The 17,484-nt window shown below is 34.8% G+C and overlaps 2 protein-coding genes across 3 annotated transcripts; both read right to left on the bottom strand.

Annotated features, from left to right (window-relative positions):
- Positions 1-5: 5 nt before the first annotated feature.
- On the bottom strand, positions 6-5,395 carry LOC128028952 (tektin-1). The gene is made up of 8 exons (XM_052616340.1): positions 5,227-5,395; positions 4,724-4,923; positions 4,367-4,532; positions 4,116-4,244; positions 3,302-3,442; positions 2,959-3,184; positions 786-982; positions 6-702 (listed from the first exon to the last, which is right to left on the bottom strand). Exons 2-8 carry the CDS (start codon positions 4,911-4,913, stop codon positions 543-545), a joined length of 1,209 nt encoding a protein of 402 aa, XP_052472300.1. The 5' UTR covers positions 4,914-4,923; positions 5,227-5,395; the 3' UTR covers positions 6-542.
- A 794-nt stretch (positions 5,396-6,189) lies between these two features.
- LOC128028951 (inositol polyphosphate 5-phosphatase K) lies at positions 6,190-15,678 on the bottom strand. 2 transcript variants are annotated; one of them, XM_052616338.1, is made up of 14 exons: positions 15,528-15,678; positions 15,076-15,159; positions 13,345-13,449; positions 13,132-13,240; positions 12,203-12,319; positions 11,933-12,108; positions 11,726-11,837; positions 11,465-11,574; positions 10,206-10,232; positions 8,505-8,739; positions 8,279-8,416; positions 7,692-7,775; positions 7,485-7,589; positions 6,190-7,222 (listed from the first exon to the last, which is right to left on the bottom strand). In XM_052616338.1, exons 2-14 carry the CDS (start codon positions 15,147-15,149, stop codon positions 7,142-7,144), a joined length of 1,473 nt encoding a protein of 490 aa, XP_052472298.1. In that variant the 5' UTR covers positions 15,150-15,159; positions 15,528-15,678; the 3' UTR covers positions 6,190-7,141. The 2 variants fall into 2 exon arrangements, with proteins under 2 accessions (XP_052472298.1, XP_052472299.1); XM_052616339.1 differs by lacking the exon at positions 10,206-10,232.
- Positions 15,679-17,484: the final 1,806 nt, after the last annotated feature.

Raw genomic sequence — 17,484 nt, 5'->3', positions numbered from 1 at the left:
AGTGATGGGTCATTCTTATTTGATATTATTGGTAATGAAAAATGAATCAACAACTACATCTTTATTTCCAGAATTGTTCAAATGGTCGCTTACCTAATATTTCAAGAGTTCAGAGCTGATATCACAGCAATTTTTCTTTTAATCCACTTGGTGCTTTTTATTTGATCTGACTGATTTTCTCAAGTTTCAGAAATGACTCATCATGATAATCATTACCATAGAGATATGTGTACTTGACAACTAGACTAATACAGAATCCAATATTGTTAGCACTAAAATAATTTTTCCAAAAAAATAATATTATCTTTATACCTAATACATTTGATTCATTTTTTAATAATGAAGTATCATGTGATCATTAGATTCTTATTTTTATTATAAGCCATCCACTGTTGATTGAGTGTTTTTTAAACATTTAATCAAACAATCTACCCCGATGGACTGAGCAACAAACAAACCAACAGAAACATTCCAGAAGAAATTGTTAAAGACAATAAATGTTATATTGAATCCTAGGCCTTTCCGCCGTGCAAGAGCCCTGTTCAGAAGTTGTGAATAACCACAGCCTGGCGTAGCTGATGGCAGATCACTTCGTCTATATATAGAGAGTTGGTCTTGACCTGGATCTCCTCCTCTAGGCTCAACTGGCGCCTTGCTAGAGCCTTCAGTTCCATCTCTGACAGTTCAAGAGCCTCGGTCAGTCTAATGGAGAGACACAGGGGAAGATGCTTTTATTGGGGACATACTAGCATATGAGACACATGTTTCCGAATCTCTTCCCCTACCTCTCAATGTTGCCTGCGAGCTCCTTGACCTCTTCCAGCAGTCGGATCTGAGCTGGGTCATGGCAGAGCTCAACGTTGGGCCTTTGGCTGCGAGTGGACAGTCGAGTCTGAGCGACTTTGAGTGGAGCTTCTTTCTCTGCGATTGCCACTCGTAGAGACTCCAGATTCTTCTCCTGATTTGCTGTCTCTGCTAGCAGCTGTAATTCCAATTAATATTTAGTCATCAATTTAGACTCACTTAAATATTTAAAGGGGGGGTGAAATGCTCGTTTTCACTCAATATCCTGTTAATCTTGAGTACATATAGAGTAGTACTGCATCCTTCATAACTCCAAAAAGTCTTTAGTTTTATTATATTCATAAGAGAAAGATAGTCTGTACCGATTTTCCCCGGAAAAACACGACCGGCTGGAGGCGTGACGTGTGGGCGGAGCTAAAGAATCACGAGCGCCAGTAGGCTTTTGCGTTGAGAGCGTTTGGAAGCTGTGACATTACCGTGAGGAAAAAAACAACCAAAACAAACCATGGCTAACAGTCAGATTCAGCGTATATTTATGATCCAAAATCAGATCCAGAGGCTGAAATTGAACAAGAGCAGCATCAGCAATGACATCTCTATGTGGTATGTACTGAAACTGTATATATTTGTTATATATAAGTTATATATATAAGTTCCACTTTGTCGTCTTTATTTATTTATTTTATTTTTATTTTTTTAAGCTGTACATGTGGAAAGTGCAGTTTGATGACAACATCGTTTGTTGTTTACTTGATGTGCTTACACGCTGATAGCTAAGTTAATAACACAGAGATATTTGAAGCAGTTTTACTCACCGCATGTGGTTCCAACATACGATCGTGACCCTTTTTCGTTGGGACTGCATTATCCTTAAGAAATAAACGATGTGCAAATCTGGCGTCAAACTGGGCTTTGTTTGTAAAACAAGCATCTTCGAAATGCAGGGAACAAACAAAAACACTTGCACAACTCCGTTGATGCTCTGTAAAAATAAACTCCATCCACTGGTCCCTTAATGCTGTTTTTTTGGTAATCTGTGCAGGGTTGTCTTGCCCTGGCAACCAAAAACACATTCCTTTTGTGACATTTCGCGACGCTCTTGCTCTGATCAGTGAATGTCTCTGCTCTCAGTGCTCTGCTATACGGGAGCGCGCGCTCTTCCGGCAGAAGTGCGTCAGGACCCATATAAGGAAATTCCGCTCCATCTAACGTCACACAGAGCCATACTCGAAAAAAACTTTCCGAAACTTGTGACAAACCGGAAGAGGTTTTTTTTGGAACAGAAATACTCCTTCAAACGTACAACTTAATTTTTGAAACTTTGTCCATGTTTAGCATGGGAATCCAACTCTTTAACAGTGTAAAAAACTCAGTATGCATGAAATAGCATTTCACCCCCCCTTTAAAGATGAGATCTTATTTAATATAATATGTAATATAAAACAGCATTAATTAAAACAATTTATTGACAAATCACAAAATAAATACATGATTTTTATTATAAAAATGTTGCTGTGCCTTAAAGGTATACTCCACCCTAAAATTTTGTCATTAATCACTTACCCCCATGTCGTTCCAAACCCGTAAAAGCTTTGTTCGTCTTTGGAGCACAATTTAAGATATTTTGGATGAAAACCGGGAGGCTTGTGACTGTCCCATAGACTGCTAAGTAAAATACACTGTCAAGGTCCAGAAAAGTACGAAATACATCATCATGTTTTTAATCAACAAGAATGCTGCTTGAAAGTGAAGAAAGCAAAAATAACAACTTTATTCAGCAATTTCTTTGTCTTATTCATGTACAAAAAGTATTCTTGTTGCTTCTTGACATTACGGTTGAAGTACTGAAGGCAGATGGACTATTCTGACGATGCTTTTCATACTTTTCTAGACCTTGACACTGTTATTTACTTGGCAGTGTATGGGACAGTCACAAGCCTCCAGGTTTTCATATAAAATATCTTAAATTGTGTTTTAAATTAAGTGTGTTATCTTAAATTAAGACGAACTAAGCTTTTACAAGTTTAGAACGACATGGGGGTTAGTGATTAATGACAAAATTGTCTTTTTGGGGTGGAGTATCCCTTTAATTAACTGGTGAAAATGACTTGATTCTTTGATTTGAATTGATGCAGTGCTACAAGTGCAACTGACCTCATTGAGCTGGTTCTCAAGCTGTGCTTTGGCTGTTTTGGTCTCCTCTATGCGCAGCTCAAAAGCCCTTTCCGTGGCCTTGTTCTGTCTGTGCATGTCTGCAGCCGTCTGCTCTAGCAGGCTATCCACGAGAGCTCTCAGTGAAAGAGAGTTGTTCTTCTCTTTCTCAGCTTTGCTAATGTTTAAGTTGCAGAGGCTCTCCCATTCCTCAGGAGTCACTGCAGATCTGGAAATAGTAAAAGCAATGATGTTTATACACGCACACACATAAATATATATTCACAGAAGAGAGAAGATTAAAAATCTTCTCTTAACACATAAATAGTATAGACACTTTTCTTACCCAAGACTAGAAAAGTCTGAATTCCCTCCGTTTAAACCGGGTGATGCATTAGTGAGAAGAGAACAGAAATCATCAATGCGCTCGGCCTGAAATTTGTCCTGCAGGTCCTTTTCCAGATAGTATTTCACTGAACGAAGGAGCCTGAAAAGCACAGGGAAAATGTACTAGCTAAAATTATAGTGTTCCTGTAGCTCAATTGGTAGAGCATTGCGTTATCAAGCGTTGTGGGTTCAATTCCCTTGGAACACATTATAAGTAAAAATTGATAGCCTGAATGCACTGTAAGTCGCTTTGGACAAAAAGGGGTCTGCTAAATGCATTAATTTAATTTAATTTAATTTCATTTCATTTCATTTTTGGGCAAATTGATATTATATAACAAGCATTTCATCTTGTTAGAAATAACATTTTTATAATATAGAAAAACAATACATCAATAATACAGGGATTTAGTGCCATATTTTTTAAGAAATTATTATTATTTATTTTTTTATAGTGTTGAATAATCATCGTCATTAAATGGTTTAATTAATATTTAATTTAAATAAAAAATAAAATAAAAATTCTGAATTCAGCAGGCGCCTTTATCCAAACACATTTTTACCTATCATGTGTTCCCGGGGAATCAAACCCCCAACTTTACGCTTGATAGCACAATGCTCTACCAGTTGAGCTACAGGAACACTATTATTATTATTATTTTTTTTTTACTACAGGTTGGACAGATGCTTCCACATGAAACGTCAATAAAAAATCAGACCCCCTTAAGTCAGTCACTGGGTTCACAAATAAGTCTGGTCACTGTCTCACCGACCTGATCTGCTCATTGATCTGCTCCAGGGTTCGCTGAAGCAGGACCATCACTCCTTCAATCACCTCCTTCTCCTTCAACAGCTCCTCTTCCACCTCATCATGCACCAGGTCAATCGCCACCCGCTTCTGTCTGAGGAATAGACATGTTTCAAAAGTTTAAAAGAATGGAAAATCAATTTGGTTTTGTAGTTCAATTGAAACGCTTGATTTTAGTAATGTCTTGTACTGGCTGTGCTCTACAGTGAGAAGTACCTCTCAGACAGACATTGCAAAGTCACTTGGAGAGGCTCAGAGCAACTTTCTAAGGCTCTTTCTACACGGCTCTTGAAAATGACGAGGGTCTCAATCTCCTGTACCATCTCCTCAAACTTCCTGTTCAGTTCCTGCCTCCAGAATTTGATGTCCTGGATTCTCTGCTCTAAAGAGGAAATGATGGAACATAAATAGACCAGAACTGTTTTCTGAAAGAACTTCCTCTCCTCGCCATTTCTATCACTTATCTTTAACTGATCAAGTATCACCATGGACACTTCCTGTGTTACTGCAGCTCTAATGCAAGGCCATTAATCTTCTTTGCATCCTGTCACATGTGTTTGGTGTTTTGCTCACCCAGCTTCTTTAGAGCGTCCTGTTGCATGTATTTGGTAGATCTGTCACTCTCCTCTACTAGTCTCTGACACTCTGCTGTCAGTCTCTGTGAGTGTGATCGTTCTGTCTCAGAGCTCCTGAACTGCATCTGGTTTGCATGTTTCCACTCAGATGGCAGAAACTTATCAGGGGGTTGCATCAGCCGAGACATTTTTTTTTTCCTATTGAGAAAATACATATTTTTATGGTTTAGATTATTGTTTTATGATTACTATATGATAACTAACACCGTAAACTAATATAGCACTTGAATTAAAGCATACTGTCGCCAAAAACAACTAACATAAAATTATAATAACGTTACATAAAAGAGCAAAATAATGACAATTTAGACATACTGTCCGGAATTCTACTGTTTTGCCCATCAACTCGTCTTAAACAATCTATCTTTACTCAGCGTTTTTAAACTAAACAAACATTATATAACTAGCTTTAAAACATTGAAGGTAAATAAAGTGGTTTACCTGTCAGATCTAAACACCTGTGTACTGCAGCTCACTAAAACTCGACCGATGACGAGCTGCCGAGCGACAAGTAAACACACTGTTACTGTGGCAACGTAACAGTTTCAACGCTAGAGGGCGGTAGACGACATTTATTTGTCATGATTGAAAACGAGGCTGAGTGGATTGTGTAGTGTAGTCTATGAGTGTACCCCAATGCTATCTATCTATCTATCTTGACTATTTCTATCTATCTATCTATCTATCTATCTATCTATCTATCTATCTATCTATCTATCTATCTATCTGTCTGTCTGTCTGTCTGTCTATCTATCAGTCTATCTATCTACATAAATGTTTTATTTAACACACATATTTAATATATGTGACCATGGACCACAAAAGCATCTTACGTGTACATTTTTCGAAATTGAGATGCATACATCATCTGAAACCTGAATAAATATGTTTTTCATTGATGTAAGGTTTATTAAGATCGGACAATATTTGGCAGAGATAAAGCTATTTCAAAATCTGGAATCTGAAGGTGCAAAAAAATAAAAAAATAAAAAATAAATGAAAAAATCTAAATATTGAGGAGATCGTATTTGAAGTTGTCCAAATGAATTTTTAGCAATGCATATCACTTATCAAAAATTCAGTTTTGATATATATACGGTAGGAAATTTACAAAATATCTTCATAGAACATGACCTTTACTCAATATCCTTATGACTTTGGGCATAAAATAAAAATTGATCATTTTGACCCCTACAATGTTTTTTTAACTATTGCTAAAAATATACCCCTGTGATTTAAAACTGGTTTTGTGGTCCAGGGTCACGTGTGTGTGTGTGTGTGTGTGTGTGTGTGTGTGTGTGTGTGTGTGTGTGTGTGTGTGTGTTTGTGTGTATATATAGACGTAAAACGTTTTTTAGTATATTGCTATGAGGATAATCAACAAAACCAAATTTAACAAGACTGTTTTCCTTTTTAATTTAGTAACATTTATTTCATGTCATCAGTATGCATTTGTTAGAAAATAAAAAGCTCTTCCTTTACAGAGAAATTTTTCTTTACAGTCTTTTACCTTCTATGCAGTTTAATTTGATACAAATATATTATATTTATGCATTAACATTAGTCTAACATTACAGCAAAAACACATTCTTCAGCCAAAAGAGGATATGTTTGCTATACCTGCTTATCCTTAAAATGAAAGTAATATCAAACTGTACTGACCACAAACATACCCTTAGTCAAACTATAGCATTTCTGCATATCCTTATTCACACTCAATTTCAGTGAGACAAAAATAATATAATAATACCACTTCAGTATGAGTTATAGACATAAATAGATCCACATAAAGCAAACATGTGCCATAAAAATACTAAATTAAATTGTGCAAATGCAGACTTATCTTGACAGTGTAACAGTCTGCAATGGAGTGAAAACACAAGGATAAGATTATCAGTAGCCATATAGACAGTAGATGAATAAAACATTTTGTTACAGTTACAAGATAAATACATACTAAATGTTTTGAGGGAATGTGGTAATAGTAAGGCTCTGGTGTGAATTTATTAATTTAATTAATTAATAAATAAATTAAATATATATTTTTAATTTGTAACAACCATTTTTAAAGACTTTTTAGAATAAATTTTAATAATAAGAGTACAAATTTAAATGTGCTTACTTAAAATACCATCTATTTGGGACTGGTCCCATCAACTGGCTGCGATTTAGAATATTTTTTGGATTAAAAAAAATAAAAGAGAAAACACACTGTAGACACTGTATCACATACCAGTGAAACCTTAAATCAATTTTGGATAAAAATTGCACTTGCTTGAATTCAAAGGTATGTTTGGTTTGACATCTGAGCTGTGGCTCGACAGCATCTGAAACAATGTGCACTTTAAACTTGGTCTTAACCGGCTACTGTTTCGTCTAGTCTGTTGATATTTTCAGCCACTAAACCCTCTTCAATCGCTGCTCTGGATTCCTGCACCTAAAGTGAAAGACGGTAAAAAAAAAATGTATAATAAAAAAGTAGGAAAACCTGCCTTTTAAAACAGCCAATAATGATTAAAAATTAATTATTTAAATAAACACTGGTTAAATACAGTGGTACCATATATATATATATATATATATATATATATATATATATATATATATATATATATATATATATATATATATATATATATATATATATATATGTATAATTGAGTTTATTTATATACAAAATTAATTAAAATATAACTAACCTTGAAAGGTTGACTAATACCCACAATGCACTGCAAGCTGCTGCTATAATAGCATAGCACACATTCACCCCCAAGAACTGGGATTTCATCTTTGTTCACATAAACCTGTGTGGAAAGAAAATGTATTTCCTAATCAGTTGCTTATTTCTTATTTGACAAAATTATTCCTCAGCCTTTAAAGAAACATGGATAGCAAATGTTGCATACCTGAAAGAGCTCATCACTGAAAGACACCTGGTCATCCTTCACCCAGGTGTACGTGATATAGTCGGAAACACTTTTAAATCCAACCTGCGAAGTGACAAGCACAAGGTCTACGTTAAAAACACTCTGGATAAAATCTACTTCACAACACAGTATTTTAGTATCACTATTGTAACCGTACACATTTATATACCGTATTTTTCTGACTATAAGTCACACCTGAGTATTAGTCGCATCAGTCCAAAAATACGTCATGACGAGGAAAAAAACATATTTATTTAGAACCAAGAACCAACAGAAAACATTACCGTCTACAGCCGCGAGAGGGCACTCTATGCTGCTCAGTGTAGACCACAGGAGCACTGGCAGCATAGAGTGCCCTCTGGTGGCTGTAGACGGTAATGTTTTCTTGGTTCATTTCTCTCAGTTCATGTCAAATTAATTTTGATAAAGAAGTCGCACCTGACTATTAGTCGCAGGACCAGCCAAACTATGAGAAAAAATTGCGACTTATAGTCCGGAAAATATGGTAGTTAGTTCTGTTTTATTATTGGCAGTCTGTGATCTTATCTTTTGGGAACCTCTCTCACCTTATATAAACCGATCCAGTCCCAGGAGCTGGAGGGAAAGGTCTGAAGAAGGCTGTAGGTTATGAGGGCATCAAAGTCAGCACTCCACTCTCCTTCAGCGGACACCTGCACCAACGGCGTCTCATACATCTTTTTCAACTAATTGTGGAGAAGCAAATGATCACACTTATAGTATTTTATAAAACAAGAAGTGGCTATTATTTTAGCCGAAACTCCAGCTCCCCACCTCCAAGCGGAAGATGCTGATGACGGGCTTATGGTCGCTAATGCCGTACTCCATTTTACTCGTGTAATCCACCTGCATCAGTTTTAGAGGGAACTCGTCTTTATGTTCCTCCTGCAGTTGTTTCTTTGGCTCCTCTTCATTGTGATCATCTTCATTAGCTTCCTCTGTTGGCGAGGACCAGGGTTTCACTCTCCAGAGAATCCTGTCACACCACGCAGGCTTGCGTTTCTTACCACTAGCCAATCACAAAGACAGGAAAAAAAAGTTTGAATCCATTATTAACACACAGTACATTAAAGTTTCCAGAACTGCACTGCTTTCAACTGAAAGAACATTGGCATGTCTTTCTGTATGGCCATCCTTCATTTTGTGAAAATGAATTAATGTGGCATGATTTTATAACTAAGAAAGTCATGTTTGTGTCCAAGTCCCAAACTCCTCCCACCAAATACACAAAGGAGAAAATGGTTTTATATAGGTTTCTGGCATTGGCACAAAGTTGATCTAAAACAGCGGTTTACAAACCAGGGATTTTAGGGGGCTGTGAGAGAACAGCAACAAATAAAAAAAATAATAAGCATAAGATTTTACAAATAATAACTTGCAATGTTCCTTGTGATTTGAAGTGATAAAAAAATTATATACAAATACATTTTAATTAAAACTAAAATATTTCTGTAATATTCTAATATAAGGTATAGAAAACAAAATTATTTTCAAGATTTAAATAAATCACTTCAATTTAATACAAACTTAAAATCGTACAGATCTTTTTTTGTAAATTTGTTTTGGGTTTATAATTTAATATATACATATATGATTAAATATATGATAATATATGATTTACACCCTTTGACAATTTTTTTTTTTTTGTCAAAAGAATTAATACTTTTAATCAGCAGGGATATGCTGAATTGGTCAAAAATGGCAGTAAAACATTTATATTGTTAGAAAAAAATTATATATCAAATAAATTCAGCTTTGATCACAGGAATAAATTACATTGAATAGAAAACAGTTCCTCTACATTGTAATAATATTTGACAAAATCACTGTTTGTAATGTATTTTTGATCAAACAAATGCATCCTTGTTGAACAAAATTTATATATAAAATAAAACTAATCTTATAGACCCCAAACATTTGAATGGTAGTGGCCCTTTTTTATTTTAGGAAAGGGGTTCAATTACAAGAGGATCCTTGTATTTTGTAGGTCCCTATGTTCAAAAAGCTCTAAAACACAAGTCCTCGAGCGTCATGATGTTGTGATGCCAGTTCAAAAAGCATTTTCACTAAGCGAGCCGATTCGTCCACATGCTTGATGACCATGTGTGTGTGTTACAAAGATGAACAGCTACTGGAACCACAGAAACACAGATGACAAGATTAATACTTAAACTCTTTGCAACACACAACATTAACTACATGTAAACGGACTGAATCTATATGAATGTTACTGGTTTATGTATGGTGCTTCATTTCAGCAATAGGTTAATGGGTGTTACAGGATGGGATGGGTGGAACACAATGTACTGGTCTGCATTAAAGTATGAATGAGGTCCGTCAGCTCTAGGGCAAAGAAAAAGGCTTTCCGCAGCCTGACAGAAGTGCTACAATCAGGGAAAGGAATGATGGTGGAAATCTAGATAAGCAGGGTAGGAATATTCAAGTTAAGGAGCACATGGGAATTTTATAGCTTACTTAAAACCGAACCATGTCTTCTGTACCCTGCAGGGGTGAAAAAAAAGCATGTGTGAACATCTGACAGTTTAAAACAGCCCTGGAAGAGGAACTGCGGGAGATTCAGGATTTTATAGTGATTACTGTTGCCTTGACTGCTACTGTTAAGAAATGCACTATAGCTGAAACCAACATGAAATTCTTTTTTATTCCATAATCAAGTGTGTGTGTGTGTGTGTGTGTAAAACTAAATATTCAAAAGAGGACAAAACTAAGAACAGAACTTGATTTTATCCCTCAGGAACTGACTGATTATTAAAAAAGGGAAAAAATTAAAGTACTTTCAAAAGCATTAGATTATAATGAAAGATTTTTCTTTGGAATAATGAACAACAATTAAATAATTGACAGTAAGACTAGGAATGTGCATTAAGAAATGGTGATTTCATGTCGACTTTCAAACCAATGACTTTCAAAAGTACTGAGAATGGAAGTACAATATACAGAAAGCTTGCCGCGATAGACCGTGACACCGTTTCCGCCACCTGCCCACCGCGGGACCGACCCCCACCGTCGTTTTGATTATTTAAAGTAAAAAAAAATATTTTATTTCAGTAAAAGAACAGACACTAGAATTAAAAACTGAACATGGCTGTTTAATACAACAGTCGCATCACAGATCAGATTTCATTTCTCCAGTGAGGAGAGTGACTCCAGCGGAAGACGATAGCGGATGATTTAGTTTCAAAACAAAATGCAAATGCGCCTATTTGGAAATATTTTGGATTTTGAAAAGCCTGTTGACTTTTGCTGTTAAAAAGTCAATCTAAATTGATTGTGGAAGTTTTTTTTTTTTAAACATTTGTTTCTAATGTAATTGGTTCCACATTGTTTTTTCATTTATTTTATTTGACATCAAGGTGTATAGCGTGCCTCCAAGATTTCTTACTAGTTTTGCTAATAAACGCTCTACGTAAATATGTGCCTGGCACTAAGCTGTTTAAAAGCGATGGAAAGCGAGTAAAAGAGGGACAATTAAAACTGACCCAAACAAACATTTGCTTTAGCTTTACGCCGAATTGCCGCTATTTGAAAGTGAAAGTAAAATGTGCACGCCGCTTTTACACACTATTTGAAGCGATGAAAAGAGGGAACGCCTCCACCCCCACGGTGATACCCGTATAACCGGTGTTGTCACACATCGATTAACCGGTGGGAAATTTTCCCCACCGCCACAACCCTAATATACGGCAGGATAGATGTTGTATGATTTATAGTACCTTGAGTCATAGTTATCTGAGTGCAAATCAAATTTATAGCTGGGCTGAAAGTCTAGAGGTCCCTCTTCAAACTTCTGCAAAGTAGCTTCCTTCTGCTTCATCATGGTGAGCTGGTGAGATATTAAGACATGTACAGATGCAAACTATCATTACTGCATAAAATGTAGTTACTAATTCTGGAACGGCAGATAAATGATTCATATGTTAGTACATTTTTCGTTAATATATATAGACAATGTTACTACATCTATTGATCAGTACCTGATCTTTGGGCCAAAGAAGATTGAAACGCTGGCTGGTGATGCAGCTCCTTAAAAAGTGCATCCCATGGTCCTCAATACGAAAATTCAAATCCCCAAACCAGAACACCACCCTAGAATATGTATGCAGAAAAGAGCAATGTAGATAAATGCTAAGGAATACTGACCAAAAACTTTTATGTGGTTATTATTCATGACTGGGACTAACTTGTGATCCAAAATGCGGGGTGTGTTTTTGGTGTCAAAGGTCTGAGCATCTAAAATATACTCAAACTCATCCACCCGCTGAGAGGCGTAGTTCATGTGGGCGGTCAGGTGGCAGTTCAGGAAGCAGAGCATGTGACCGTAGAAAGACAGACGGATGGACACACCTCCTTTATTACCCTTTCATTTGAAGAAAATAGAGATTAATTTTTGTTTCAATTTTCATTAGGTTTATCAAAAGTTCCTCTCAAAACTATAACTTCCTTTGTCTTACCCAGTAGCCGTAGAGTCCCGTGCGGGTGTAAGTGACCTGAATGTCTCTGATAAATGGGACATGTTCCAGCTTGGAAAAGAAAAGCAAGAGTAGACCCTGCATCCGTATGGAGGACACCTGAATGGGGCACAATAAATACATTTATATCATTCAATTAAACATTTAAATTATATATATAAATTATAATAGATTTAATAAATAACAAATCTAACTGTAATAAGAGATTATGCATTGTATAGTTCATGGTAAGACTTTATTTTCAGGACCAATTCTCACTATTAACTTGTTGCTTATTAGAGATCTCTAAATTTAGATCTACTAATCATACCCCATACCTTAACTTAACAACCAACTAACCCTAAGTACATTAAGGAAAATGTAATGAAATATATAAATAATGTTTATATATTATAAATTATATTATACCACAATGTATATTAATTACATATAATCATTAAATTGAATACATTTAAATTATTTAAATGCTTTATTTAATATTATTTAAAATTAAATATATAATTATATACAAATATAAATGTATAAAATAATTGTAATTACAAATGATGTATTATTATAACTGTAATTACATAAGTGTATATATATATATATATATATATATATATATATATATATATATATATATATATACACATTTACATAGCATTATTAACACAGCATTATTAACATAGTTTAACAATTTAAATATATATTATAAATTCATAGCAAAAAAAAAAAAAGAAAAACTGTAAACTTCATCATTAAATAAATAAATACAATTTCCCATGCATATCTACCAGTCAAAGCTTCTCTATAAGCTAAGAAATCAGTCAGTCCACCAGATCATTGGTATAATCCACTGTTTCATAGTGAATCACATAATTAGTATGATAACGAACAAAAGAATCTTCTTATAAGTCTACAATCAGCACCTTGATATATCCCAAAGGGGCCAATGTGTTCATGAAGATGTGACTCCAGGAGTCCTCGAAGGCCAAATCTGTGACAAACTTGAGAGGTGCAGCCCTCACCTCCTGCAGCCTGAACAGATGTTAGGACACTCAGACCACATGCTTCTGAGGTGAGATAGCCATCATTATTATTTCCTTTACCGTGTGTCTCTTGATTCAAACATTGAAACTCACCCGATCACATAGAGGTCGGGTTTCTTCAGTGAGTCGAGCTGAAGCAGAGAGTTCACATCATCAGGAGGCTCAGCTGTGGCCACATTCCACGTGACGACGTACAGCCTGCGGGTAAAAGAAAGATTCAGTTCAATAAAATAACAGTTCTACTTGTCCTTACATAACTCCTCAGATGAACAATAACCCCATTTCAACTAATCACCCAAGAAATCCAAACCATACCACACTGCAGCTTACCATCTTAAACAGCTCAATCCATTTTTAAGAATTACAGGCTAACATCGAAAGTTTAAAATGTCTCATTCCCTGAAGACCATTAACTCAGATACAATGACACTTATATTCATTTCTCTGGAAAAACTGATAAAAAGGTGCTCAGTCGCCACATAACCAAGCTAGACACATGCAGTCAGGTTTAGATCGGCCAGACACGACAACAAGGGAAGCGAAAGACAAAACATGAACCGGTCTTTCTTAGGTCTGCCTCCAGACGAGAAAAGCCTCATCTAATGTTTTAGCCACCTGGATGTGGAGTTTATTGTGGGGGTCCAGATCATCCACGCAGGTCATGAGCATAGCCAGACGCTGTCGCACATACAGACGGCTCCTGGTGGACTCTGTGAGTGTTATAATGTGTCTTGATAGATAGATAGTTGATAGTTCCAGGGAAGCAATGTCAGTTGTTCCAATAAAAATACAATAAAGTTTGTGATATAGGCTGCAGGGGGACTAAAAGGAGGGTTTAGTGGAGGCAGACTTTTAGATTTAAAGATTAAAACCCTAATCTGGTTTAACAAAAGCCTATGTGGCCCACCCAACACATTCAATCTAAACTACAATAGTGACCCTCAATATGCCATTTACACAAAACACTGGATAAACTATTTTTCTGACAATAATTCTTATTCTGATCTTTTCAGGCCATTATTAATTTGTTTATCATACGGTATTTATAAATATAGAAATATGTGTGTGTGTAATCATATTTATATTATAATATATATATATATATATATATATATATATATATATATATATATATATATATATATATATATAGAAACATGCATATACATATATACACACATATACATATGGTATACAAACATACACACAAAATCTTTAAAAAAAAGAAATTCTATAATATATTGTGTGATGAATAAAAATTCTTGCATCCTGTTAAATCTTAAATAGATATTTTATGTATACTATTTACTATATAGTTAGGAAACTGGGGGGCAAAATATGGAGCCGTAAAAACAGTTTGTTTCTCCATACACAACCGAATCCCCCCACATGAACCTGTTGTAAAACCAAAGTGTGTTTAGAAAGCTGATCCCAATGTGCTTATCCCTGCTTCATGCCTTCACCATTCAGCAAACAAGAGACTAAACTCTTCACCTTATAGAATTCTGGATGTTGAAACAGAAAAGGCGCTTTAGGTCTTTAATCTACAACCTTGTGACAAACGTACAACACGTGTTCAAGTTCCATGTGAAGAAAATCTGAATGGATAATTGTACAGAAATAGCAATAGCTGCACATTGACAGAATACGTTCAAATCTTAGTTGTGTGACTCAGTGATTAAAAAGAGATTATGGAAATCCATCCGATGATGGTTGTAGGTTTAAACCCCAAATGATCACTATTGTAGCTTGAACAATAGTAAAATATCAATAACTTAGAATAAGAAAGCATAAACTAAATGAAGAATAAGATGAGATATATACCCAAAAGTGTCCATCTTGCTGTCTTTCTGCTCCAGACTGACAGAATTCAAAGCCTGTGACAGATCTAACTCCATCCTCTCCAAGCTGTCAAACACAAGAGAACATGTTTTTCTCATAAACCTGCTCTGCATCTCATGTGCATCAAAATGCTACTAATATTCTCTTTCAAAGCACAGAATCGATGCTGTTAATGCAACACGTGTAAGACATGTCATAATATTATCACAATTATACGATCAATTCACTGGCTCGTATATTTTGCTGTGGTTCTAAAATCTTAAATATAGATTATGACGATGCCATAGTGTCAAAAGTTGCATGAATACTCTTAGTTCAGATTAAAGCAACACTTCTCATATCACTGTACATGCAGAAATAGCAAAAATGATGTAACGTAACATATATAATTGAGAAATCTAGGATGAATGTGTTTAAAACTGTTTTTAGACTACCTGCTAAAGCTCGTTGTCTTCGCTTCCGCAGTCTCAAAGTCTCTGTGGTGTAAAACGATTAGTGGAGGCAAAAATATCCTGTAACATCATCACGAGCTGTGCACTGTATTTACATGAGAGAGGGGCTGTGTGTGAATCTACACGCAAACTTAACCGAACAGTTCATGGCTGCTGGAAAGTCAAAATAAAAGTCCTTAAGACGGCGCTACTCAAGGCAGCTACTACAGGTTTTATTTTAGTTCAATTTAAACTGTACCATATATATAAAAATGTTTTGTACTGTGCCTTTAACCGTTCAACTTTTTAGATTATGCGTTTAACATGATCTTATTAAAAATGCATACTTGCAACAACAACAACAACAATGTTCTCCACAGAAAATGACATAACTGGCCCTTACGAAAGGAAAATATATTTACCAATATATTTCTTAAAATATATTGTGATATATTGTAATATATTATTTTCCCTTTTTATTTTCTAATATTTTATATATTTGAATACATTTAATAATATATTGATGCCCAATACATATATTATATAATATATTGCAAAATATACAAATGATTGCCGCTTTCAATATATTGTAATATATTGGAAAAAAATAAATATATATAAGAATATATGCCTAATATATTACATGATATTTTCCAATATACTGCAATATATTTTTGTTTCATAAGGGGGGATTTAGTTACATACATTGAATAATAAAAATACTTCATGATTTCTTTATTTAAAAAATAAAATAAAATCATCATCATCATCATCATCATCATCATCATTATTATCATTTATTTATTTGTTTGTTGTTGATGTCATTTAATTTAGTTACAAATTATTTTTTCATAAAAACTATATTTTGTCCATTTTGCAGCTGTTGTTAAAGGCAACAAAAAGGGTTGTAGTTATTTCAGCATTTGTAGCCTATTTAAAAAGTATATACATTTTTCTCTTAAAATAAATAGTCAGATTGTTTCACAATAAGTCTCTTAATCAACTGGGATTTTGTCGAGCCCTTTGAAGCTGCATTGAAACTGCAGTTGGGAGAAAAATCCTGGAATGTTTTTCTCAAAAACCTTCATTTCTTTGAGACTAAAGAAAGACATAAACATATTGGATGACATGGGGGTGAGGAAATTATCAGGACATTTTTAATCTGGAACTGAACTAATCCTTTAATCATATCCAGCAAATAACGCTTTGATCACAAGTGGGTGGTTCCTTCCCAACATCCCCTTCCTCATACATCACCCCTGCAGATGTCTGACATGATCCACATTTTCGACCTGGGAAGTTCCCCATGGTCTCATTGTAATATGATTCACACTCATTCAGCATGTTTGCACATATTTGCAGTTATAGCTCTCACTCCTTTTTCAGCAAGTCTAGGATGCCATCATTTTGAAAAATGTATTGCATTGCATCATAGACATCATGTCATTTACAATCCACAATTTTTAGAGACATAATGCATAATTTAGAGTATCATAATGTATTCTTAGCTTTTTATCATATAGATAATAATAAATATAGACCTCAAGGCTGGATGTGAGGGTTTACTTTTTCCACTGAAGTATATGATCTAAGCTCAATTTGACTGATGCCCATCATCTTGTTGACAACAAAGGAGTTCAATGTATCTCCTGTGTTAACATAGAGCCTGCAGATTTTGGCCTCAGGTCATGATCGACTTGAATTCCGTCTATCATCCTCTGATGCAACAATGTTTTTTTTTTCTTTCTTTTCTTTTCTTTTTCTTTAGTCAGTATCTTTTGTTGTACATGACATGTTTGCTTCTTTGTAAAACAGATGAGCAAATCGAATTTGAATCTTTGTGGTTTACACTGAAAAAACTTAAATTAATATATGATTTTATGATTTGTTATTAATATAATGTAAATCAACCTGATTATAATTGCTTACACCAATATATATATATATATATATATATATA

This window comes from Carassius gibelio, chromosome A15 (assembly GCF_023724105.1).
Source record: "Carassius gibelio isolate Cgi1373 ecotype wild population from Czech Republic chromosome A15, carGib1.2-hapl.c, whole genome shotgun sequence".
Lineage (NCBI taxonomy): Eukaryota > Metazoa > Chordata > Actinopteri > Cypriniformes > Cyprinidae > Carassius > Carassius gibelio.
Note: the sequence above shows the minus strand (reverse complement) of the source record. Positions and strands in the feature narration are given on the sequence as shown.

Excerpts from the sequence above, each read along its gene's own strand:
- LOC128028951 (XM_052616338.1), bottom strand. The coding sequence starts at position 15,149 with ATGGAGTTAGATCTGTCACAGGCTTTGAATTCTGTCAGTCTGGAGCAG. Across the intron at positions 12,109-12,202 it reads CGGGACTCTACGGCTACTGG|GGTAATAAAGGAGGTGTGTC; the intron begins GTAAGACAAAGG and ends TTCAAATGAAAG. Across the intron at positions 7,223-7,484 it reads GTATTAGTCAACCTTTCAAG|GTGCAGGAATCCAGAGCAGC; the intron begins GTTAGTTATATT and ends CTTTCACTTTAG.
- LOC128028952 (XM_052616340.1), bottom strand. The coding sequence starts at position 4,913 with ATGTCTCGGCTGATGCAACCCCCTGATAAGTTTCTGCCATCTGAGTGG. Across the intron at positions 4,533-4,723 it reads GGACGCTCTAAAGAAGCTGG|AGCAGAGAATCCAGGACATC; the intron begins GTGAGCAAAACA and ends TTTCCTCTTTAG. Across the intron at positions 3,185-3,301 it reads TCAGACTTTTCTAGTCTTGG|ATCTGCAGTGACTCCTGAGG; the intron begins GTAAGAAAAGTG and ends TACTATTTCCAG.